The sequence below is a fragment of the Megalobrama amblycephala genome, linkage group LG1 (genome assembly GCF_018812025.1).
Source record: "Megalobrama amblycephala isolate DHTTF-2021 linkage group LG1, ASM1881202v1, whole genome shotgun sequence".
Classification (NCBI taxonomy): Eukaryota; Metazoa; Chordata; class Actinopteri; order Cypriniformes; family Xenocyprididae; genus Megalobrama; species Megalobrama amblycephala.
Genome location: NC_063044.1, coordinates 39,402,007 through 39,429,463, shown reverse-complemented (window position 1 = coordinate 39,429,463; position 27,457 = coordinate 39,402,007). Strand labels below are relative to the sequence as shown.

The window sequence follows — 27,457 nt, the reverse complement described above, 5'->3', positions numbered from 1 at the left end:
TGGTCAATTTAGCCCCTATTTGGGTGTGAGCAAAAACACAAAATTTTGTGTGTGTGTGTCCCTTTAAATGCAAATGAGCTGCTGCTCCTGGCCGCTTTCTAGAAGGGGGGCGGAGCTTTAACAGCTCCTACTTAGGTTGCTTAAAGGGAATCCCTGGTGTTAAGACTTGTATGGCATAATATAATGTAAATGATGTCTCTTACTGAAATATGTAGTAGAAAACCCATAAAAGATTTACGTTATTTAAAAAATCCATGGCATATTTGGACCGATTTGGACAATGGGCAGTGCCATTTTGTTTATGTGCACAGTGCGTTCTATGTCGATGACGTCAAATTAGGACTGGACGATTAATCGAAAAGTAATCAAAACCAAAATTCAGAACCTCTAACCGACGTAATTTTCCCATGTCGGTTATTTCGGTTTTTTAATCCTGTTAATACTTCCCCCTTAAAAACATACTAGTGCGCGTGTTGCCGCGTTACTCCGCCCCATCCAGTCAACGCGCAGGTGAACGCAGAGTCAACAATGACTTGCGTCTTCACTAAACTTTGTCAGTTGTGTGTGTATTACGGTTTGCCAGTTTAGACATTCAAATGATTAGTCGGATGTGCATTATTATATCAAGCTACCGTGCTCGCGCAGCGGCATTGTGGCACGAACACTCATACAAACAGTAGCTGCACAAAACGTGAAGAGCACGCGCAGTGAGGAGCAGAAACTAGTTGTCAGCGCTGTCCTGTGATTTATCACTAAAGTAGCTTAGAAACTCAAAACTTATAGCATATATTTTTCTACTTTTGAAGTAACTATTTACAACCCACAGCTTCACAATTAATAGAGAGACTGTATGACTAATTCACACATGCAGTCGCTCTCATTATCTACTGGTACTGTGCTAATTTATCTTTATCTGACTTACAACGAGCATAAATGTGTAAGAAATGTTACGAACCATAGATAAAATAACTGCTGAAAGTGAGCTGTAATGTCAGATCACTCTTTCAAAAGGAAAAAATACCCACCTTTAATAGTCAAGCATATTTACAGTACAAACCTTGTAAGTGAACTATGAGGGCAAAAAAACGAACAAAATAATCATTCATTAATCGTAGTCAAGGTAAATAGGTAAAATTTATCAGGGTTTTGATTTTAGGTCATAATCGTCCAGCCCTACGTCAAATGGTTGCACTCACTGAGCTACTGACACTGTCCTATTGCTATTTTTATCACAACACAACTCGGAATATAATATACGATGACACATTGTGCAGCTTTTGGTTGTAATTTTCAGTCGATGAGCCACAAGAGAAGCGATGTAAGTCTTTACTGCTTTACTAGCGATAAGAGAAGAAAAGAATGGGAAGTTGTGCAGAATGTGGACAAATAAAACTTCCTAAAGATCCGCGTCTTTGTTCTCTTCACTTTAGCCCTGATGACTTTGAGGCTTTTATTAGACCACAGCTGAAAGAGCTTACAGTTGCCGATGGATATAAGTGTATGCTTTAACCAAATGCTGCGCCAGTCGTGGAGACTGACGAAGGTAAGCCTATAACACATCTCAATTGAGACAGACTGCCTCAATCTCATGCAGACAAAATGAGGATTGTCAGTAACGTTGTTCAGCCTTACATTGTTCAAACTGGAGATGGACACTGATGGAGAGACTCAGGAAGAAGTTACAACTCATAGAAAGCATCTGGACGTTTCTGAAGGTTTAGTGCATAAATTTATGTAGTTGCTGTGGAGTTGATTCAACTCATTGACTAGCATGTGCCGTCATGTTAATCTCTTGTGGAAATCCAGCATCGAATTGACCCTCGTTTGTAAAGCCGTCCGGCGTAAAATGACGACACGGTAACAACACTCTACTACAACAACTCTTCCTCTTCTCTAAAGCAGCCCAACATGGCCTCGCCCCCTTTGTTGTGTGTTCTCGGGGGCAGAGTAAAATTTTAGGATTAGTGATATCACCAACCCGGGAAGATGCTTGTTGTAGTCCTTAAGTGATTTCTTTAAAAGAAAATATCTCCCTTTGCATTGAACTTTAAGCATTGTAACTTTGCAGTTGTTGTTTATGCTCTGACAGCAACATTACACACTAACTAAAGTGAAATCATAATTAAGGACCCCATTAAATACATCTGCTGCGTGTTGCGGAGTGAAGTGCATCATTGTGCTTATATACAGATGTGTAGCTCATAAGTGTTTTTGTTGCCTCAGAACTTGTCTCAGGCTTGGTTTGCTCTCAAGTCACCATGACAATTGACAATTCTTATTTTATGAAATATTGCAGTTTTTTTATTATATAATTTATCTGTGCACATTATTTTTTTTTAAATTCATTTACCCTGGTAATATTTAATCAAAATAACTTCCCCTCCCTCTTGCAGTGACATCTCTTCTTCTCTGATGATATCTTTACTGGTGCAAGGGCCGGACAACCTGTCACTCACGTGACATCACAGCAATAGCAAACCACAAATATCCAATCAAATCCTGAAAGACAAAATCAAGTCCTGCATTACATTTTTTCTTGTTTGAAGAATTGCTATGACTGTGTGTGTGCCTACAGACAAGCACAGCAAATCTGGAGCCGTAAAAAAAAATTGTATACTTAAGCCCCGGGTATACTTCACTTTCCGTGCCCGGATGCGTCGCGTGCGCAGTCGCGTCCGCGAAACTTTCAAAGTACACTACACCTCGGATGCGCGCGGATGACCGCGTTCGACACATGCGCAGTATAGTTTTTTTTCTATGCTTTACCAGACATCGGAGAGCAGCACTGAGACATGTCATCAACGGGACATTCTCTGGGCATGATGGGAGAAGAAAAGTGCATCCTTTCTCATATTTTACTTATCTCCCTCCATGAATTTGCCGCCCTAAACACGTTTTTGTACACTGTGCTCAATACTGTGGATATTGCCACCTAGTGGACTCTTCTATACTGCTTGCGCATGCGCTGTTGCACGCGGACTGTCCGCGCGGTCTCGAAATTTGGGCTGCACGCGGCCAGGGTGTGCGGCCGACCGCTAGCCCTCCGCATGACGAAAATTACGTCATGCGGACGGTGCACGAACGCGGTGCCAAGTATACCTGGGGCTTTAGTATACTAACAAATTTTTTTTATGGCTCCAAAAAACATGCACAATTATAATTAAATAGTTGCTTCTTTTTCTTTCCTAACATCGTTCATAATATCGTGCTTCAATAATTTGGTTTATGTACAGTCTAGTTTGAATTTTTCTTTAGAGACTTTCCATTTTCAGAGAATTCTGAAAAATTGTCATGCCTCCAATTCGTCAATAGTGAGTGAGCTTCTGCACAGAAACCTACGTTAAATAGACAAGGAGAAAACACTTCTGCTCTTCTCGATGTGCACCTGCCTTACATTCTCCACCCCTGCTCACTGGATGCTACTCCTTTTGAATAAGTACAAAGATAAATAACCATGGGTTCATATTCTGGTGAGTTACACCATTGCATGTCAGCTTTACAGTGCCCCCATCCCCACCCCCAAGCTTTAACCTCATATATCAGCAAACTACTTGCCTTGCAAACAGCTGCAGAACCCGCCAGAGACTCATTCCCATCTACTGAGTAATGTTCCTTTGGTTACACACGTGTTCTATTGCTAATTAACTATGTGAACTGCCTTGTGGCTTGTGAACTAGCTCTCCGCCGTTACGTTAGGCAAAGCAGTGCTTTTATATTAAAGTCAGGAAAGTGGGTGGGAAACCAAGAATAGAGCCTCTTCTGTCTCCCATGCACCCACCCTCATCAGTCACTACACCAGCTGTCCTAATACGAGGTTTTGAGGATACTTTGCACTGACTAGCAGAGATGATGAACTGTCTGGTTTTGAGTTGGGATTTTAAATTGGCAACTCGGTACCAGATTTGTTTAGCATGCACAATTGAATTTCGATGGCTTCATGCTCTTGTTAGTCAATAATTCACTTTAGAAACTTGCAGTCAGCTCGGGCCATGTCCTTATTGCAAGCAAACAATATTTCATGTAGTCTGGCTCATTTTTTTCTTTTTCCTTGTGTGAGGATGCATTTCACACAGCCTACCCTCTGCCTAATTTGGCTACATTTAATTTCTATCATGTTACAGATTAATTTGCTCCAAAAATCTGGAGCTTGACATCAGCATTGTTAAAGGATTAGTTCACTTTAAAATAAAATAAAAAATGACCCCATGATTTACTCACCCTCAAGCCATCCTAGGTGTGTATGACTTTACTCTTTCAGAATTCAGACGAATGCAATTGCAGTTATATTAATAATCACCCTGATCATCCTGATTATATGACATATATAATGTAGGACTTAGCATAGTATGTCATGGTTTAGCATAATACCAGTAGTATGTCGCGTAAGTTACGCTTCAGACGTTTATGATGGATGGATGCACTTTTTTGAGTTTCAAACAGGTGGTTTCCGTGCACTTGTATTATAAAGCTTAGGAGCATCAGGGTGTTTATTAATATAACTCTGATTGTACTCGTCTGAAAGAAGAAAGTCATATAGACCCCTTAATTGCCTACGTCACTGTGACGTCACCGCTCTAGCTGGAGGCAAAACATAAGTAAGAACTAAAAGCGGGCGCGCTAAAAGTTTTAGGTTTTGACTTTAAAATGTTGTCTTGTTGTGTTTTTGGCTGCCAGAATAGAAGGAACAGGACTTTTGGTTCAAAACTAAAGTTTTACCAGATCCTGGCAGACATTCCTTCACAGAAATCAAAAAGATAATTGTGGTTGAAAGCAATACGGCGTACAGACTGGACGGAGACGATCATAAATAATGCTTGTGTTTGCAGTGCACACTTCATATCAGGTAAAATAATCGATGCATATGTAATGGTGTGTTGGTTTTATCTAGTACAAATCAGCAAGTTTCTGTTTTATAGGTGAAAAGTCGCCAACTTTCAGCGCACTAGCTAGCTTAAATGTTAAACAAACATAAAGCGATAGATGTGTGTGCCATCCTTTGAATGGGCTCTTAAAATAATCCACATTGCTAGCCATAATCATAGTTAGCCCAGTGTTAGGTTACATTAGACAATAAGCCTTGAAAAAATTCCCCGAACCACCCGAAAGTAATTCATATGTTGTCTAGGAAATATCCAAAACTTAAGTTAATTTACAAAAATAGCTGTCACGCTCCCGCAGAGTCAGTGACTGTACATATTCGGACAGTTCTGAACCTTCTTCTGCATCTATGTTGCTAAAACATGCTAGCTTACGCTTGTCAACATTGAGTCCAGCGTCTCTTTTTGCCTCCAGCTAAGCCCTGCCCACCAGGAAACGTTGCAATGTTTACAAACTTTTAAGGGGTCTATACACCTAGGATGGCTTGAGGGGGAGTAATTCATGGGGTAATTTTCATTTTAAATTGAACTAAAGAGGAAGAGTTAAGGAAGAGTTTAGGAAGAGTTTAGGATTTTATGTCAGCATTTTTGACTCAAGAAAACTAAAATGAATGCATAAAGAATTGTTATATGTTTGTTTGTTTTTTCCCCTGACATTTAAATTTTTTTTTTTTACAATTATCTCACCTAAATGTTTGCTTACTCAGTGTATTTGCGTTTTTACAATTGATGCAGTTATGTCTTAAATTAAAGATAAGTAGTGCTATGGGGTATTTTTTTGTTGTGCAATAGAATACACAAACTTTAAATTTCATTTATTTTAACTTAAAATGAAACAATAATGTGTAGTCAGATTAAATTCTGTGTTGTTCACCAAATATTACCAACAGGCCAAATAGATTTTCTCTCTTTTTAGGGAGTCAAGCACTCATTCTGATAATGGTGTTGGCTTCTAAATGTGGCCAGATTTATGCATTGCCTGGTTTGGTTTTCTTTATTATTATTATTATTATTATTTTATTTTTTATTTTTTTACACTTTTGAGATGTATGTTGTGCAACCGGGTGATTATCTGTCAAATAAAAAGGTGTTATCTTCTGTTAGTGTGCATCCATGCTGCCGGTGTAATTTTGACACGTTGATGAAGTCTGGCTCTCAAATCTTCATTAGGTGAACATACATTATCTAAGGTTATTCGTTAGACTATTGATATTGGAACTGTTTCCAGGGTTTTTCCTGGGTCAAAAATGGTCTTCAGGTGGTGGAAGATGAGCACGATCATCCACACATCGCAAGTCCAGTAATGCCAATAAATCCAAAATAAATGCAAAGAAAGTGCAAATGCAAAGTTTGTAATATTTGCTTATAATATAAATCTCATCCTGTTTATTCATGAAATAAAAAAATTATCTCTGTCAGGACATATCATAAAACAGTGTCCAGTTGTCCAGAAAGTTTGCAATGTGCAGTTGGCCACATGAAAAATATTATATACAGAAAGTGAGCAAAGATCGCTACAATTATATTTACTGAAGCTGTCAATTACAACACAAGGTACACAATGCTGCACTCTTTGGTAAACTATTATCTATAAGCTGTCTACGCTGTGCAGTGAATCTCTTATTGACATTGTTTATGCTTTGTTGGTTATAATGAAAGTATTTACAAGCATGCAGAAATTGCGCTGATCAAAAACTCTGCTGTGTTGAGCGGGTTCTGACTAACTTAAACACATCTGATTGGCTGCTGTGTTCACAAGCTCTACTGATATATCTGTGATTGGCTACATTGCTCAATGCTGCAAAAACACGTTATTAATGGAAGTCCTTGGTGCCCTTCACAGAGCACTTACACAAACACTCACAGGAGTGATTTAAAGCAGCCTGTTATCAGTGGGAACTGGTACTGCCGAATGACAGGTATCGTCACACATTAAAGGATCAAATAAGTCATTGTCGGGACAAAGATTCATTTTGGTGGCCAATAAACTTCCACTTGGATACCATTCTGCAGATGCAAAACCGAATGAAGCTAGAGGAACGTCAGTTGCACTTATGAATTTCTTATTGGCCTATAGGAGATTGCAAACGCTGTTTTCGAGCTGCTAATCCACTGTAATGAAATGGTTAAGATGATGGATGATCTTCCATATCTGATAACACCATACCAGACTGTTTGGCCTCCTATCAAAGGGCTTTATGAAAGTGCATGGGCAGTTCTGTTTGTACAGCCCCGGGCAGTTCTCCATGCTCAGCATTGGGCAAATAACACCCACCGAACACACTACTTTTACGTGTGCGGCGGGGTTGTTTGTCAGTTTGTGCAGCTGGGCGGCAGCAACTCTGAAGTGTTGTGCATGTTTGCTCTGCCAGTCACTCACTATGATTAGGCAGCAGTTAGAGCAACAGGAAAAACCCTCTTTAAAGGACCCACACCGGTGTGTACCGTTCATGAACTTCATTTAGAGGAGCCCTGCCAGTGTTTGAGAATGGCACTCATGTGCTTTCCTTTTAGTAATTGTCATGTGATCTGTCATACAGTTTTATTTTGAGGTTTTTGGCACAGAGGATAGTCTGGTTTTCTTCTGTGTTTTCAGGATCATTACTGCCCTTGCTGAGCTTGTGGATCCTTCATTGAACTGGATTTTCTTTTAGGGATGCATTGATGCATTGGCCAATCATCCGTATTGGCCGATGATCTGGGCTGATTATATCCTCTCCTTCAAAAGGGGGTGGAAAAAAGTGTCAGGCTGCAACTCATACATCATACACAACTCATGCAACTTAATGTGACAATAATGCAACAGTAAAAACAGCGACGTTCCAAGCTGGCTCTACTTGACCCTTTGAATCACTTGTAGTTCAAGCCAGAGTTGCCAGGTCCACGTTTTTTCCCTCCAATATAAATATTTTGTAGCACATCTCCCATCCAATAATCGGCAAAAGCTTTGTGCTTTGTTACTTCTAATATTGACCTCAAATTCTGTCCATTTTATCACAAAGTTAAATGATTATAAATTACATTTTGACACTCACTTAAATGTGATCATGTGACAGATCCCTTTAGCGCCTCAGTTCAAGCGGCAATGCTATAACGTTGTACGTTATAGAATGAAAAAAATTAACATCAAAAGGTATGTTGAAAGATACAATACAACTTACCAAAATGTATCATGTCTCATGTGATCACATGTGATCATGTGTTTTAACCACAGAAAAAAATGTCAGTAAAACAACGTCACTTAATGTTGCATTTACCTCAGGAAAGTTAATCCAGTATTCATAGTTTGTTAGTTAGCGAGGAGAGGAGCTTATTTACTGTTAAGCATATGTATGTTTGAATAAATTTGTCACGAAGACAAGTGTTTATGAAAATTACCTTGTGCGCAACTTAGTTGTATACAAACATCAGTTTTTATTTGCGTGCAATTATTGTATCTGAAAATAAATAGCAGTTGAATATAATAGTTTAGGCTCTTGTTAATTTAAAATACTAAAATATTAAATGACCTCTAATATTAAAGTAATGTACCAAATGAGAGGGTTCCTCCCTGTTTAGTTTACAGTGTTTGTTGGAAGAGATGTTTTTTTCCCTTAAAAATAGACCGATCAGTTAGAGTCGGTATCGGCAGATATCATTCTGAATAATCATCTATCAGTATCGGTGTAAAACTTGAGTATCGGTGAATCTAATATCTATCATCCTTCTTTTGCTGAATTGGTGAGAAAATGTTCTTGCTCAAATCAGTGACTCAGAGTTTTAGGTGGCAGCTATTTATCTATATAATCTATGTATTTTCAAAATTGAACTCTAGTACATTTAATCTTCTAAAATGGAAAAAATAAAATTTGGGAAAAATTAAATGGGATTTGGGGAAAATATTTTGATTCCCAGAAAATCCAGAAAAAAATTGAAGGGGAAACAAAGGAATTTGGTAAGAAATAAAACAAATTTCATAGGGCCCTATAAAGGCTGCTGAAATGTTGAAAGGATGAATTCATTTTAAAATATATTCAAATAGGAAACATTAATTTTAAATTGTAATAATATTTTACAATATTACATTTTTACTTTGTTTTTGATCAAATAAATGCAGCCTTGGTGAGTGACTTTTTTTAAAAAGCATTACAAACGCTAACCAACGCCTGAACGCTAAGTAAATAGGATAAATAGAGACCTATTGATTTGGACTGTCTATTGACTATTGATTTTTTTTTGAAAGCTGTGAAAAATTGGCTAAAAGCCATTGGTTACATTTGCTCTCAATAATTAACGGAAAAATATCCATCTGCTGGTCAGAGCCTATAAACTCCTGTCATGTGAATTAATTGCTTTAAATGGAGTGGATGTTATAGCCCTGGCTGCCTGTGATAAAAGTTGTGTCTGACAGCAAAGTTTCTGCCTCCGTTCCTCCTTTGTTTCCATGGCTACAGATGTGGAAAGATCCTAAAAGGAAGCTAGGGGTGGTAAAGCTTTGAAATATCTGCTGCATGTATATTTGATTACTCTGTGACTGCTGTAGTTGAAGCTCTGCCACTCCTAAGGGATCTACCTCCGTCATACCTGCGGACTTTGATCTGGGCCTCTTATGTGTCGCGGCACCTCCACTTGGGTTATTGGTTGCCACAGTAACCATTATTGGGAGGTGATGGACAGCCTGGAGGCTGAAGACGTGATGGACTATGAAACCACCCTCCCCCGCTCTCTCCGTCTCTCCCTGTGAATGCCGAGATGAATTTCACAGCTAATGAGGCAGTGCCCTCCCCAAGTCATGGAGCTGTGTGTGGGTGCTAACAGAGGTATGCCGTTTGGCTCTTCTGTCCACAGCGATGAATTTCCAGCTCTCTGACCTTTGAAGATCTTGTCCTCTTGGCTCATTATTAGGGCATAAACTATACCAAGCATTAGGGCAGCATGAAACCTCAGCGTAGACCAATTAGTGGATGAGCTAGCATGACTCCTGTTCTATAGGAACTGGCTGCCTTTCCTCATTTTTCAGCTTGTATCTTCACTGTATTGTCAGTTGGATTTAAATAAACAAACTTCTGCAATGACACCGAGCATACATAAAATATTAAGGAAGCAAGTGTTTTTTGCTGTCTTTACTGTGCTGCTTCTTTCTGGGATCCTGATTTAAACAGAAACACTGGCAAGCTTTTCTTTGATGTGCACACTGGGATTGAGGGAAGATACTTCTGTTGTCATCAGCAGGATCCAGCCATAATTTTTTTGGTGCTTCACGTGCAGTGTTTTTTCATTGTGCCTTTAATAGTACTTAAAGGGAAAGTTCACCCAAAAAAAAACACTCATTCAAAACTGAATGTTTTTAGAGCAGTGTTAACATATACTTAGTCCACAAACATGGAAAATGGCAATAATGGCATTTACCTGTTTTCTTTTCAACGAGTAGGCGTTTGGACGTAAACACAGAAGCGCTGAACTGCGTTCACTGTGTCAACTGCTTATAACAACAGTTAAAATTGTTGAATAAAGTCATTACTTTTATGTTTTTGCACTCAAAAGGTGTTCTCGTCGCTTCATAACATTAAGGTTGAATTTGTGTTCTGAAGATGAACGAAGGTCTTAAAGGGATAGTTCACCCAAAAATGACAATTCTGTCATCAGTTACTCACCCTCATGTCGTTCCACACCCGTAAGACCTTCGTTCATCTTCAGAACACAAATTAAGATATTTTTGATGAAATCTGATGGCTCAGTGAGGCCTGCATTGACAGCAAGATAATTAACACTTTCGATGTCCAGAAAGCTATTAAAAACATATTTAAAACAGTTCATGTGACTACAGTGGTTCAACCTTAATATTATAAAGTGACGAGAATACTTTTTGTGCACCATAAAAAACAAAATAACGACTTTATTCAACAATATCTAGTGATGGGCGATTTCAAAACACTGCTTCATGAAGCTTCGAAGCTTTACAAATGTTTTGTTTCGAATTACTGGTTCGGAGCGTGTAAAGCTACGAAGCTTCATGAAGCAGTGTTTTGAAATCGCCCATCAACCAACCTGGTGGCTAGAATATTTCAGCTGTCTTGTCCATATAATGAAGGTCAGTGGGGTCCAAAACGAGATTGAACCCCACTGACATTTGTTGTGTAGACATGGGCATTTTTCAAAATATCATTAGTGTTCTGCAGAAAAATGTATAAGCTCTACGTGTTTTGAATGACATGAGGGTAAGTAAATGACAGAGTTCTAATTTTTGACTGAACTGTCCTTTTAACGGTTCTCCTAATGTAATAATTAACACAACCTTGTTTAACAAGGCCATGTAAACGATTGCACGCAGAAGGTTTTTCTGCACTGTAACAGCTGTCAGATAAATGTTTTTAGGTAACCACGTAAAGCGATGAAACATAACTTTGTCCAGTTTATGAATGCTAAAACTTGGTTGCAAACAAACACAGTTTACAACCATGTTTTAGCATTCATAAATTGGACAAAGTTATGTATGCCATATCATGTGTTGAGTGGTATTCATTTGTACTGTTCCTGTTCTGACAGCATGCATGAATTAGTTCAGTGACCTCATGGGAGGAAAAAAAGCTCTTTAGAGGTAGAACTCATGTTTGTCCAGCAACACACACAGTCAAAGCACGCAATTCAGAATCAACCATTGTCAAGCTGCACTGCATATGATTCCCCTCTGTTTCCTGTTGTGCTGTGACTGCAGTGCAGTATAGGCTTTTACACTATGCTACTACCACTTTTGCACTGATGTGTTCATTTTTCTTGTCCAAAACGATGCAGGTCATTGATTTTTCTATTACTTTGTCCTATGTGTACACAGTGCATTTTTGAAAAGATGAATATTGCTGGCCACACCTGCTCCCTCTTACACCACGGCGTGTCAAACATGAACTGACACCAACCTTCTTCACAAATGCTGCTTCTCTTAAGTGTGCCAAATCCCATTGAAAAGCATGAAATCACATTGCAGCCCAACACAGAATGACCTTTGATATATTCACATTAGGTGAAGGCTAGCCAAGAATAAAAACCCTTTCAGGCAGACGGCTTAAGCTTTACATATCCAGGGAAAAGCTGTGGATTTGGGGTGCTGACTAACAGCGTTGAGAGGAAGTCTGTCTGATTTATTCTGTGCAGGCTGTGCTGGGATGGCCCCAGCAGTCCCTCTTGGGGGGGACTAAAGGAAAGGGATCCTGATCATGTCAGTTAGTTAGTGGAATGAGGCCCAGCTTTCTCTTTAAAGCTGTCTCTTGCTCTGTTTTCAGGGCAGCAGAGCTTGTGGATATTTTAAATGCATCATCTTTTAAAATATTTATTTTCCAAATTCATACATTTCAAAGCATTGCAAGGGGTGCATCTGTTGATATATCTAACTGTTTTTTTTTCTCTTCTTTTTTTTTTCAGTATTATGTGCCAAGAATCTGGCAAAGAAAGACTTCTTCCGTAAGTATAACTCTTTTTTTCACTATTTTAATCCTTTGTGTTCCTTAGAAACTCCAAAATTAAAATGTTTCCTTTTACTGACTTTCATTGCTCCAGACCTGCACAAAAAGAAACATTTTGAATAATGTGCTGGATGCTCTTTTACGTGTAATTTACAATAAATTGGGCTTTCAATCTTCAAAAATCAGCAGAAATGCATCATAGAAGTTGGCCATAAAAACTGTGCACTCTATATAAAGTCTTCTGGGCAATCTGTGAGAGAGAAATACTGCTGCGAAATCATTCAAATCAATTTGTGAATTAGACCAACCATTTCATTGAAAAGATCAGACTTGAAGAACAATTCAGTTTGCAAATAGGACATCAATACTGCTCTCTTTTACTTTCATAAATGTGCCAAGGAGAGTTTGAGTGGATTATCAGTGAATAATGACTTAAATTTTGGTATGTTTCTCACACAAAGCTATTGCATTATTTCAGAAGTCTTGAAATTTAGAGCATGTATTGTAACCACTTCATTGATGCTTTCAGTTGCGTTTATTTTGGATATTTTTGGCTCCAGTCCTCATTCACTTTCAATGTAAATTCACATTTATGTTAAAAAGAGTAGCCAGGATGTTCTTCAAATTTGCCTTTTTTGTTTCACATGAAGTCTAAGCAGTTTGGAATGTCTTGTGTGTGTGTGACAGTTTCGCTTTTGGGTGGAATTTTACTCTACTTCAAATCCTTCGCATTCACAGAAATGTCTGTATAGGAACCGTTTGTGATTCTGTAGCTCTGGAACATTAGAGCCTCTCTCCTCCGCCCACTGGCTGTTTTTATCACTGGGTGAATTCACATCCTCATTCAGTGGCTCCTCATCAGATTCCACCCACTACGGCATGAGCACACTTCACTGTTCTGGAGCCTGGGCTCTCCGTCCCAGCTGTTCTGACTGACAGGCTTGTTTGCCCCACTGGCCTCGTCAGTGTGTGTCCCACATATTATTCAAATGCCTGGTGTGCGTCATTCATAGATCCTGTTTCTGGGCCATGGCCATTATGCTTCTCGTATAACAAAAGGCCACATGAGAATGTATGACGAAGACGGGCAAAACAAGACCAATTGTCCCTGATAATTATACAATGAATTATTAGTATTTATGTTCTACAACAGATGCAGCATGTATTTTTCTCCCCACTCACATAATTTCAGTTGAAAGACTCTTTAAAGTTTCATGCCACCAAATGAACGGTTCACAGAGCATGTGACTGTCCTTTCGATAACACTCACCAAAACACATTAAGTCTATAAGTCTAAACGACTCAATAAAGGACTTCAGACTAGCCTAAAATGATCATAAATGTGACATGAAAATAAACATTCAAGACAGTATTTTTTTTATATATAATTACTGTTGGTGACAAACTAGAAAATTACTGTTGATTATGTGTTTTACCAGGTTTCATCTAACCCATAATGTCATATTCACAAACTAATGAGCCTTTTGAGCTGGTTGTTTTAATGAATCACCCAAGCACCTTCACAAATCAGTCTCTTTCTGAGTTTTCAGTTTGAATAATCTAACAACGGACTTAGAAACATCCAAATATGTAACCATGTAACCAAAATACTGTTGGTTATTGTTTAGCATGTACACTAACTGTTCACTGTGCCAACCAATTGTAAGGTTGAATTGGTTTTAATGGAGAACTTTGCTTGGGTGTGAATCATTTTGTTTGAATGCGGTCAGTGACATGTTGAAACCATAAAGCATAACTATGAATACATCGAGTCAAACATATTTGATATTTTGAGCTAATTTTAAAACACATTGATTTAATTTGTCACACATTTCCTAACAATGAGTTGCATGTTTTTGCGTGAGTTCATTGAAATTTCTTGTAGTGCTTGATGCTCAGTTGTTTAGTGTATGATGCCCAGATTTTCTCTGAAAACATTTACAGTCAGGAAATGTAAAATGCCTATCGTTATCAATTATGTTCCGGTTTAAAAATCATATAGTGTATTCCAGACTTTACAAAACAGTGATTTATGTGGCACAAATACAGTCAGGATCACTGGAGTGACAGCATCAAGGTGGAACACAATTTTATAATAAAAACATTCTTGGTTTAACTTATCTGAAAACATTTAATATCATGTTTTGTGTGTAATTACAAAAAATGCATGTAAAATGGCTTTTAGAGATCTATGTATATGCAGTAATTCTGTAATTTGGCAACTAAAAGTCAGTAGCTCCTGAGTCATTCTTTTTGGTCTGAGGCTCTGGGGAAAAAAAAAAACAAATATTTGCAGTATATCTAAATTCTTGGAAAATTCATGCTTAGTTGTCCAGATTGTACCCATTCTTTTCAGAGGGCAGTGTGAGGACAGTGTGTGTTGGCCGGGTTTGTCCTCTGTTGTTTATTTGTATTCCTGCCACACTGTCATTCTGCTGCAGGGTTGCCTGATCCTTTCGCCAAAGTGGTGGTGGATGGCTCGGGTCAATGCCACTCTACAGACACGGTCAAAAGCACATTGGACCCCAAGTGGAATCAGCATTACGACCTGTGAGCAAATTTCCTTCCTGACGGCTATTTTTTTTTAATGTTCTCAGTGGTATTCATGATGTTGTGCAGTTTCAGTCATTTAGTTGTTCTTTAAAATAATGGAAGCAATATTAGCTAGTGATTTAAAACAGAATTTCACTGGAGGAACTTGCTAAAGAGCGCTTTTCCGCAGGTATATTGGGAAGACCGATTCCATCACCATTAGTGTATGGAACCATAAGAAGATCCATAAGAAGCAGGGGGCGGGTTTCTTAGGCTGTGTGCGGCTCCTGTCCAATGCCATCAGCAGATTAAAAGACACAGGCTGTGAGTGTGATACTTTTATAGCCAGCCATTATCTCTTCATTTTGCCTTATCAAGGTTGTTAACCGTCTGTTAAGTTTGATAACCTCACAATGCAATCAAACATTTGATATATGTTATCTATCTCACCATCAGACCAGCGTTTAGACTTGTGCAAGTTGAACCCATCTGACAGTGATGCGGTCCGTGGACAAATCGTTGGTATGTATTGAACAGTGCAGGTAGAACTTTTCCGATACAATGGCCCGAGTGAAAATGTGTTTGTCAACTTCAGCAACACTTTTAAATGGATAATACTGGATAGTGGATAAACAAAATATCAAACCAAGTTTTAATTTTGAAGAAAGATAACACAATGACATTTGCCTCATAATAGTGTCGTTCTGAAAAAAGCACTAGCATTATTGGTTTGCAGATGCCACTTAGTTTGATATTTTATATTTAATGTATTGAAGTTCTTACTTTTTTCCAAATACTGGACATTTCACTGTGAAATTGAATATAACTAATCAAACTAAAACCAATTTATCATCACTTAATGAATGTTTTCTGCTAAACGAAGAGCCTCAATGTGAAGACTTTTCTTAAATCATTTTCTTCATTTTGTAGTGAGCCTGCAAACCAGAGACAGAATTGGCAGTGGAGGTCCTGTGGTCGACTGTAGAGGACTGGTAGAGAATGAAGGGTGAGTCATTTTCTGTCCTGAAGATGCACATTTATTTACTGCTGGAACTGACTGGCTACCTGCCCAGATAGAAAGCACTTTATTTGAACTTCCTAAAGACCAGTTGAGGCCCCACTATACTCACGCGAAGTTCTTTTTCGTTCTTCGTTTAGGGGGTAAAATGAAGTTTGAAATACGTGAGCAGCGATATACTGTAATCGAACATCTGACGTCGCCCCACACTAATGAGAGCAGCGTTTAGATGAATATGTAATTATGTGCTGCATGCTTTCCTCTCAGTAACAAAATAAACACAACAAAATTGAGAAAACAAGCATTTTAATAAAACATAAGAAAATTATCTGATCATTGCCGCATGGATATGCTGTTTTGTACAAGCTCTGCAATTCGGCACTCTAGTAAAGTCACGTCACATTTAGTAAAGTCACATCACATTTATATAGCATTATTTTAAGCTATATATATATATATATATATCTCAAGCAGCTTTACAGTATTAAACATGAAAAACAGTGTCAGTGTCTCGTTTCATCAGAAGTACAACTTTTACTATAAAGCAGCTCTCCAATGCGTTCATGTTTTCACTCACGGATGTCTGACCTCCACGGATTGAACAGGAGAAATAAAATGGAAAAGATTTTGATGTGAAAGAAGCAGAGCCTCTGTGCACACTTGCCTATTACGTAATCACCACAGACCAAGGGTTGTACAAAGGTGTTTACCAAAAGTTCGCTTTGGCAAGCTGTTTCAAACTCCCAAAACGAAATTCAATTTGGCCTGAATTTGTTCGAAATGACGTCACATCAGTTCGATCTTCGATTTCGCTTGAAGTATATCGGGATCTTTAGTCTCACAGTATATCTAATCTTTAGATCACTTCATCACTGTTTTTATCATCATCACTTAGTCTGTACATTTGGCCCAGACTGGAAAAATAATACAGGGTGGAACTTTCTTTTTATTCACCAGGATTTGATATGAGTGTGATGATTATGATATTACTTAACCACACCTATGTGGCCTTTGTTAAACCGGCTGAATAGTAATTTCAGAAATGTTACATGAAAGTTATTACATGTCTTAATAGATTATGAAAATTTGAATATGAATGGTTTAATTGTGTAGGGTAGTTCCTGTGACAGTTAAAATATTAGGGAGATTTTTATGTTGTCCTTAATGTTTGTGTGTCTGTGTGCGGTGTGTTTTCACATTTGATTTGTATATGTTTCAGGCCAGTTTTTGAGGACTCGGGGCCCGGACGGCCTCTCAGCTGTTTTATGGAGGAGCCCATGCCATACACAGATCCCACAGGGGCCGCTGGCGGAGGAAACTGCCGTGCACTTGAGTCACCCAATCAGGAGCAGCGACTCCAAGCACAACGGATCAGAAACCAAGATTCCCGAGGGCACGCACACACACCCCAGAACCGACCACACGGACACCAGTCCCCCGACCTCCCTGAGGGCTACGGTAAGTGTGTGCACATTAGCAATGGGTCAGCAGCATAGTCGATTTAAAAAAAAAAATCTAATTGTTTTACCTTTTTATTTTTAGTGCCAGTGTTTTAAAACACCACTGGAATCGAGGCACTGCTTTTGTAACAAATTCACCTACTTTAATAAACATGGTGTGAGCAATTTTCCTGTCATTATGTATAATCTGCAAGTCACCTTTCTTTTTTTTAAAGACTGTGATGGTTTTGCAATAAAAGATTTATATATAAATATCTTAAAAATATGTAGTATTGCACTTCCCAGTGTGTATACCTGATCTCTTCCCCTCAGTAATGCTGAAGTCCACTGAGACTAAAACAGCTTAGCGCTCTGTGTACAGGCTACTGAAGTGCAGTGACCTGGAGAGACTGAGCTCTGAAAGAAGTCTATTCTATGTGACACCGCTACTTTAGCTGAGCCGTGTGGCTACTGCGGCCCGCATTATACAGGTGGATTGGCTGTGGTAAAGCCTCTCATTGGAGTGTAACTGTGCCTGACCCTGCTGGTGTTCTGGTCGAGTCCTCTGCCGTGACCAGTGGACGGCGCCAGTGTAATTAAATCTCAGACTAGACATGCCACACTAGCTGTGTGCAGTCTGAGAACTGGATGCTCAGTGTCCTGTTCCAATAGCCCTGGCGCTCATTCAGGTTACGTGTAAACTGCTCTGACCGAGTTAGCTGTTGCTCATTCACTCATAACATGTGTCTCTTCTCTTTTCTAATACAGAGCAAAGGACCACTGTGCAGGGCCAAGTCTATTTTCTGCACACACAGACTGGCGTGAGCACCTGGCATGATCCTAGAATACCCCGGTATGTTTAATCACCACCCGCCTTGCCCCTGTTTGATTGCTATTGTGATATCGCTCTAATCGTAGCTCTTTAATGTCCACAATCAGCTAACTTAATAATCAGCAATCTCACTTAATAGCTCCTACTGTTGACATTGTGAAGATTAATCATTTGCTCATCATCATAATAATGACCTCAGGAGCATGAGGAACGAGACTTGAGAAGAAGTCTGTTAGTGATGAGGGCAGGGTGGGAAATCAACACAAGCCGGTGGCAGGTTATTCTGCTTTATCGTTCACTGTAGCGTGTGACCTCTTAAATGGGTCTTTTTCAGATTGGTTCAACAACATGTTTGTATGTTCAACATGCACGTGTGTGTTTTTAAAGTTCTTATATACTGTCGACTGTTTGTTTGGATCTTTAGTTGTGCCAACATCTCTGTAATAAGACAAGTCTGTCTGCTTGGTGGCCATGTTTGTAATGTAATGCCTTTGAAAAGGCCGTTTTGTTTATTTCTATTAGGGCAGTAAGTACTAGCTCTACTTGAATGGAGAGTAGTTATATTCAGCAAGGATATTCAGTCATTAAATTAAGGAATTAGTCGAATAATTGTGCGTTTATATTAATGAACATATAAATGAGCCTTTAATCGCCTATATATAATACATAACGTAATCGGTGCTCAAACGCACGCATAAAACTTGCAGCAGCGCACTGGCAAACGTAATGATTATGAATGTGGCATGAAAAAAACGGCGCCATAATTTATTGATAAACTAGTGTTTTCGGCTGCAGAGATGAAGTTGACAATGCTGACTCATCTCCGCAGTAGTGGATGCACTTATATGCACAATTCATATGGATTACATAACCTGAGAATATTTGTGTAGGATTTGAATCAATTTGTTTAAAAGTAGACATTTCAAGCTTTCTATAGATAAATTCTCATGTCTGTGAGGCAAGTATATGCTGAGTTTCGGTTCGTTTTTGTGACGCATTCAAGTTCGCTTAAGACTGAGATGCCAGAAAGCGCATCCTGTTTGTTTTCATTATTTTACAAATGCACAACTTTTGTTGTTATTGAGTTTAGAGAAATAAAAGCAAACCATTTACAATTTCAAATGTTGGATTATTCTTATATCTATCTTATCTATATGACCGAAAAATTACAAGAGTATTTTAAGTTGAATGCAAGTGACCGCGCCGGCGCCTCCATGTTATGCAGTAAGCGCACTCTCCACACAAACACTTGGATTTGTGCACATTTATCTAGGTTAACGTTAGAGTGAACAGACTTGTAAAGATCTTACTACTTATATGTTTCAAGTGATAAGCCATATTTGAGGTCGATGAATGATAGGCGAATGTTTGAATTTCCTGCCATTAACAATCTGTCCGTCACACAGACTGTGTGATTTCACCACTTCCTGTGAAGGTTGTTTTTTTCTGCGACTAAAAGACTAATACCAATTTTGTCCGACTAAGCCTAAAGATTAGTTGACTATTAGGGTGGCAGCCTTTTAGTGTTTGAACTTTTCATCAAAGAATCCTGAAAAATGTATTATGGTTTTCACAAAAATATTACAGCACAACCTTTTTTAACATTGATTATAATTGAATAAATTACAAAATCTTAACCCAAACTTTAAATGCTAGTGTCTTTGAATGTACAAAAATAAAAATGTTTGATATAATCTTAGTGGCTGGTAAAGTAGGGCATTCACCTGCCACTGTGGCTGGTGGACAAAAAGAAGTTAATTTCCCACCCAGGAAGAAGGTAAATAGGCGGAGTTTTAGGTCACCATTATGTGTGTTGAGCAGAAGGTGTGATGGGTGCGCTTGCTCCTTCAGGGATTTGAACAGCGTGAGTTGTGAGGAGCTGGGCCCTCTGCCGCCCGGCTGGGAGATCAGGAGCACTGTGTCAGGACGAATTTATTTTGTCGACCACAATAATAGAACCACACAATTCACCGACCCCAGGTTACACCACATCATGAGGTAAAACATCTTTCACATCGGCTCTGCTCATAACATCTGATTACTCATCCCAGCTCTTAAATTATCCCGTTAATTATTCACCACAATGAATAAATCATCCTTGTGTAATTAAACTTGCTAGTAATGATAATTGCTTGCTTGTATAAGGGTTTATTAAATTAATTCTCAACATTTAATTCCTAATCGTCCCTAGTGGGAGTGTAACCCAAATGATGCATGAAAATTACATTGGTCCAGTGGTTTGATAAACTGCTATGAAAGTGCGGAGGAATTGGATCACATGTGACATTTGTGTGTGTTTTGCACGTGATGAGCAGCCAGCACTCTCAGGTGAAGGAGTCGAGCCAGGCTTTGCCCGTACAGATGGAGGTCGGTATGGAGGAGGGTGACGGGGAGTTACCGGTGCGCTACGAGAGAGATCTGGTACAAAAACTTAAAGTTCTCCGGCATGAGCTCTCCCTGCAGCAGCCTCAGGCCGGCCACTGCCGCATAGAAGTGTCCCGTGAGGAGATCTTTGAGGTACTCGCAGTCACAAAGCTGTATAGTGCCATTCATGTTAGCATATATAATTTAGTTCTAACAGCACTGTGGAAATGTTTTTGTCATTGGAAGTGACTGATACGTGCATCACGTTTTGATTTGCCTGATTTTTGGTCTTTGACAGTAGGACACCAATTTTAGTATCTTTAGTAACTGCAATTTTTGGTCACAGCAACATGTTTTTATGTACATTTCACTTTATTTACTTCAATACACATTTCTGGTTTTACCGTGCAATTCATCACTGCATGTAATTCCATAGAAAAAAATATTTTCATCTCAGTGTACACTAACATTCAAAAGTTTGGGGTCAGTAAGATTGTTTTTGAAAGAAGTCTGTTTACCAAGACTGCATTTATTTGATCAAAAATACAGTACAGTAAAATACATTAACAGTCATAATTTGAAATATTATTACAACTAAAATTAAAATTATTACAATTAAACTTTCTATTTTAATATATTTTAAAATTTACTTATTCCTGTGATATCAAAGCTGAATTTTCAGCAGCCATTAATCCATAAACAGTGATTTTTTTTTTTTTCTTTTTTTTCATCCAAGATTTATCAGCACTCAGCATTTATTTGAAATGTATACGTTTTTGTTACATAAATGTCTGTACTGTCACTTATGATCACATTTTGTGTCCTTGCTGAATAAAAGACCCCATACTTTTGAAAGGTAGTGTAATTACTTGCTTTTTAAAGCAACATTTTAAAATTTGCATCTGATTTTTTTTTTTTTGTGATGTAAAAAAAATGTCCAAATAGCAATATACACATAATTTTAGGCTAGTTTAAAATGTTTCGTTTATAATTGTTTAAAGGCATAGTTCACCCTAAAATGAAAATTAAGTCATTATTTACTCACCCTCATGTCGTATTTTTGTTAATCTGGAGTTCTCACAACTTCTGTGCTTTTTCTGGGCGAGATATAGTGAACTGTTGCGCAAATAGAGTATCACAAAACGCGCACGTCGTGCAGAGATAGCCAAGGTCAAGAATTTTGTTAAATAATACATTATATTTTGTTTTGTTTTTCACCTAACCCTATCAAGCACACTTGGAATGTACGGTACGTCGCATGGGATCATTCAGATACTTTTGTCTTTTTTTAACAAGCTTGATACTGGTTGCTATTCACTGCCATTATATGGACAAATATTTTTCAGACTTAATTTTCATATTAGGGTGAACTATCCCTTTAATTTAATTCTGTATAATTTATGTAAATTAATGTTTCACTCAGAATTGCATCTTATGGAAGTAAAATGTGTTATGTCACTGCTCTAAGTGCTGCTCTATCTGTGCAATAGGAGTCTTATAGGCAGATCATGAAGATGAGACCCAAAGACCTGAAGAAGCGGCTGATGGTGAAGTTTAGAGGAGAGGAGGGGCTGGATTACGGTGGTGTTGCTAGGTAGCATATGAATCTGTTCCATATGAAAGGTTCTCATTAATTAATTTCCCTTGTGCCTCATTATTCCCCCATCTCTTTTCATACGCCAGACTTGACTTTATAATTTCAACAGTTTAGCTGTATCTCAGCCAGGCTTATCAGCATGCAGGGTATCATGTTCACGATATTGCAGGTGTTTCCCTGTTGAGCACAGAGTTTAGATTGAACTGCAGCCAGCAAGACTAAGATATGAGCATCTTCTTAAAAAGTCTATCTGACTTCTGTGTCTGAATTCCTGTCTTATTCCAGGGAGTGGTTATATCTTCTCTGTCATGAGATGCTAAATCCATACTACGGCCTGTTTCAGTACTCAACTGATAACATCTACACACTACAGATCAACCCAGATTCATCCATCAACCCTGTAAGTCATTTGGTGAACTATGCTTGGGATTTCTCTCTTAAATAGGGCTGCAGCTAACAATTATTTTGATAATCGATTAGTTGGCAGATTATTTCTTCGATTAATCGAATAAAATGACCAATTTTCTTTTTTATTTTATTTTATTGACAAAACACACTATTCCATGTCCTGCCCAATGCTGTCCTTCAAACAAAAGTGCCAACTAAATGCTATGAAATCATTTATATTGAATATATCTATATGCAAAAGAGCTATAAAACAAAAAGACTTTAAAGATTTAAATCCCTACATTAAAAATGAAGATAATGGTAAAGATAATAAAGAAAAACACAAACTCTGTCATCAGATACACGCGCATTCAATCTGGACCCAATAACCTCTTACTGTCTTTTTTTTTATCCTGTAAATGTCCCTTTATAGTTACCACTCTCAAAAAATACTTGAATTACATGTTGACTTTTAAACCTAAATTTGTAATCCAACAACAGATATTTCAGCAAAATGAATATTTTGTCTCCCTCTCTGATGCGTCCCATCTGTTTGACGCGCATGCAAGTACCGGTGCTCGTTCAGTAAAGTTTGAAGTTTAACGCTGACCATCACGACGAGCCTTCATGCAAAATAGAAATACTTGTGTGAATTTGTAACACTTACAGATAAGGATATAATGTAAAATGAACATTTTATATCACACATTAAACAGCATACACATCTGTCAAAGCGCCTGACAGGGCAAGACATTACACTAATGCATAAGTTTGAAGCTTAAAATAAAGAATTCTCATGTTTTGTGCAGCTTGAATCACGTACCTTTGCCGCAGCAGCTTACTCCATTTCCTCCGCTACTTTAAGATGCATTTTGTCCATAGAAATGCGTTATTCAGGGCTTTTATTTGACGCGACTAGCGCAAGTTTTCTGTGCATGGTGGGTAGACGCGACTAATTTATACGGACATTCGTTGTTGACGATTTTCACTATCAATATTATGGATTAGTTGTTGCTTACTCTTAAACAAGACCCAGTAAATCAGTACGTTATGAAGAAATTTTGCAAAATCTGTGCTGCTTGGACCTCGTGGTCCTCATGTGTGCTTTAAAAGGTTGACTAAATGTTCCTCTGCTGCAGGGTCTCATTAACTTTCCTGTCACGCCCTCTGCTGTTTTTTCAGGACCACTTGTCTTACTTCCACTTTGTTGGGCGGATTATGGGTCTGGCTGTTTTCCATGGGCACTACATCAATGGAGGCTTCACCTTGCCCTTCTACAAGCAGCTCCTGGGGAAACCCATCCAGCTTTGTGACCTTGAGACTGTGGACCCAGAGCTGCACAAGAGCCTCGTCTGGATCCTGTGAGTGATTTTCATAAGAAATTATACTTGGGTATAATTTATATATCTATAATGTCTCTATGAAACATTTTTGTGCTGCTTTTAATGCATTCTAATTTAAATGTAAAAACTGTTAGTATTACAGTTTTGTTGGTTTTTAAGAAGAATATAAAGAGTCACCATTGCAAATGGAATTATATATATATATATATATATATATATATATATATATATATATATATATATATATATATATATATATATATATATATATATATATATATATATATATATATATATATATATATATAAAAAAAAAAAAGTAAAAACAAAGTGAAATGCCCAGGCATATTTTGGGTTCAGTGTGGCCAAACAAACAGCTTGATATTTATGGATTGTTAATGGGTAGCCTGTTGAATGTAAGCAACAATATGAATAACTTGGCTATATTTTTCTTGTGTTTTTCAGAGAGAATGACATCACATCTGTTTTGGACCACACCTTCTGCGTAGAACATAATGCTTTTGGCAAATTCCTCCAACATGAGCTGAAACCAAATGGCAAGAACATCCCAGTCACAGAGGAGAACAAGAAAGAATATGTGAGGTATGAAGACGAACAAGCTTTGTGGACTACCAGGCACAGCAGATTCACTCTCTCTGAGACAGTCAGCCAGCAGAGGGCAGCAGTCACCCTCGCTAAAGGGGCTTGGCATAGGTTTTAGGAGCCTCACTGCTTTTTCCACTGTCAATTTGATTGAGTGAACCCTGGATATATAAGCTACCGATCAAGAATGTTAGTGGGATGTCAATTTTTATGAGTCTTTATTGTCTGGGAGTCATTGCCAAATAGAAATGAATCAGAGGTTGTTAATGGAGAACCGTGGGGCGCAGTTGCCTGTTAGCATTCTCCAGGTTCCACTGCAGATCTCTAATGATTGATTGTGTCTCTTTTAGGCTGTATGTCAACTGGAGGTTCATGCGAGGCATTGAGGCCCAGTTCCTCGCCTTGCAGAAAGGCTTCAATGAACTCATTCCACAGCATCTGCTCAAGCCTTTTGACAACAAGGAACTTGAGGTAATCCAGACATTTCAGACACACTGAATGGACAGGCAGTTCTCTTATGCTTGTGATTAATGCAATAGTGTTTTCAGTTGAGCTGTGCTATGCGTATACGAGTCTAAAACAAAAATTTATATATATATATTTATATATAGTTTTAAATGTCATGTTGTTATGGTTCATGTCATAAATCATTTTGATTTCTTTGGATCAGTATAACAATGCATTGTAATAAATAGCAACATTTATGCACATGTGTAAAACATTTTTGTGTGATGACGCACGTGAATGATTGAATCCAGTTTGAATCCGTTCTTTAAAATAACCATGAATATATTTATTTATTTGCAGCTTATACCTTATTAAATATCAGAGACATTATTAAAAGTCTTGCTCTCATAGTTCTGAAACGATTAGGAATGATGAAATCTAATTAATCTAATTACACGTTATTTGGGAAACCTTAATGGCTTATAGAAATTGTTTAAAGTAATACTATTTTTATATTGCTTTTTTTTCTTTTCATACACTACTGTTCAAAGGTTTGGGGATAGTACATTTTTTTTGGTTTTGAAAAATGTTTCTTGCGCTCACCAAGGCTGCATATATTTGAAAAATACAATAAGAACAGTAATACTATGAAATAATATTGCAATTTAGAACAACTTTTCTATTTAAATTTTAAATGCAATTTATTCCTATGATCAAAGCTGAATTTTCAGCATCATTACTCCAGTCTTCAGTCACATGATCCTTCAGAAATCATTCTAATATGATGATTTGATGCTCAATAAGATTAATTATTACTATCAATGTTGTAAACAGTTGTGATGCTAATTTTTTGACCAAATTAATGCATCCTTGCTGAATAAAAAGAGTTAATTCTTTGAAAGAAAACAAAATCTTACTGATCCCAAACAGGTACGGTAGTGTATCTTCATCAAACGTATTGCAAATATGTATAATAAATTGCTCATATAGGCCTGCCCCTCTCAGAAATATTGTTTATATGTTTCTCTCTGCCTTGTAGCTGATCATCGGTGGTTTGGGGAAGATCGATCTGAACGACTGGAAGGCCAACACGCGGCTTAAGCACTGTGTGGCAGACAGTAACATAGTGAAGTGGTTCTGGCAGGCGGTTGAATCGTTTGACGAAGAGAGGAGAGGCAGACTGCTACAGTTCGTCACGGGCTCCACACGCGTTCCTTTACAAGGCTTCAAAGCACTGCAAGGTGGCTAATGGATAAGCCATGTGTACTTTCAATATACATGACATATTGTGCTTGTCAAAACTTCCTAGTCTGTCACTATTTAGTTTGTATTGGTCTTAAACCTACTGAAATATTTCCTGACTAAAGGTAACATGAAACCAAAATTTATCAATTATGCACAATTTATCAGTGCATATTATTCTAAAGAAAATGTACATGCACATTATGAAATAGTTTTTTACACATTCCTTTTTTTTAATCTAAGACCACACAGGCAGGAAAATTTTACGCAATAAGACCATAGCCTAACATGTTTCATAGGTTCCCCTTCCAAACAAATCTCAAGCCCTTCCCTACCTTACATCCTTCTGAATAATCTGATTCACTTTTAACAATATGGAAGCTACTTGACTTGTGAATGTGTCTTTTTAAAGTAGGTTGTGTTCTTACTCACTTCTGTTGAGTGTGATGATTTGGAGAACAGTGATAACTAGAATGTATCTTTGTAAGGTTCTACAGGTTCTGCAGGACCAAGACTCTTCACTATTCATTTAATTGATGCCAACACAGACAACCTGCCCAAAGCCCACACATGGTAAGATTTAGCTATAAACCTGAAACTAATAAAAGACGCAAAAGATCTGTTTTGTTTTCAACCAGGCTTAACTTTAACTTTTTTGCTGACCAGCCACTCTGGTTAGTGTTTTTTCAAAGTTACTAGCCACTCAGCATTTTTAATATCTCATAATTTGGCAGCAGGTACATTAGGCTCCTGTCACTTTAAGACCTGACGCACAGATCTATTATATACTGTTACAATGCATTTTCTTTCTCTGTTTACGTTCACTTAAAACATAACTGACTGTGTTTACATGACCGGCATCTTGACATTATTTTGTGTGTATTTGACTGTTTGAAGAGCAATAAGCAGCCAAAATAGAAGTCAATTTAGTACTGGGAGGCGGTTTTATGTGCGTACACTTTGGGTGTGAGCACAAAATTTGCAGGAATGAATAAAATTATGCACAATACACAGAATCCTACGCTGAAATTCAAACCCTGTAACACTAACAATATTCATCCAGAGCAAATGAAATGAGTGAGTGAGGGGAGGAGGATTTGTGTGTCAACTCGCTGTTGACGAGGTGAGGGAGAGAAAACAGAGAAAAGTTTCAGATATTTCAGTATTGAAAAATCTATATTTTTGACACTACATTGCAGTTAGTTTATTATTTCAATGCCTTTTTAAAAGACTACAATTGAAAAATATGTATTATATATACAATTCAACCTGCCAAAGTGGCTTGTATGAGTGACTGTGTTACACACCACTGCTGAAATCCACCCGCATTTGGCAGGTGT

The 27,457-nt window shown here is 38.0% G+C and overlaps 1 protein-coding gene across 3 annotated transcripts in view; it reads left to right on the top strand.

Annotated features, from left to right (window-relative positions):
• The window catches only part of smurf1 (SMAD specific E3 ubiquitin protein ligase 1), a 47,064-nt gene that overhangs the window by 15,720 nt on the left and 3,887 nt on the right, over positions 1-27,457 (top strand). The window contains exons 2-17 of one of the 3 annotated variants that reach the window (XM_048192461.1): positions 12,273-12,311; positions 14,755-14,863; positions 15,036-15,169; positions 15,302-15,367; positions 15,776-15,851; positions 17,083-17,321; positions 18,071-18,155; positions 19,986-20,132; positions 20,450-20,651; positions 21,989-22,092; positions 22,381-22,495; positions 23,665-23,843; positions 24,291-24,428; positions 24,779-24,899; positions 25,915-26,116; positions 26,615-26,690. In XM_048192461.1, the coding sequence (XP_048048418.1) occupies positions 12,273-12,311; positions 14,755-14,863; positions 15,036-15,169; positions 15,302-15,367; positions 15,776-15,851; positions 17,083-17,321; positions 18,071-18,155; positions 19,986-20,132; positions 20,450-20,651; positions 21,989-22,092; positions 22,381-22,495; positions 23,665-23,843; positions 24,291-24,428; positions 24,779-24,899; positions 25,915-26,116; positions 26,615-26,690 (2,032 nt within the window). Of the gene's footprint in view, positions 1-12,272; positions 12,312-14,754; positions 14,864-15,035; positions 15,170-15,301; positions 15,368-15,775; positions 15,852-17,082; positions 17,322-18,070; positions 18,156-19,985; positions 20,133-20,449; positions 20,652-21,988; positions 22,093-22,380; positions 22,496-23,664; positions 23,844-24,290; positions 24,429-24,778; positions 24,900-25,914; positions 26,117-26,605; positions 26,691-27,457 lie in introns of all 3 variants that reach the window. The other 2 variants (XM_048192457.1, XM_048192464.1) reach the window with 2 other exon arrangements.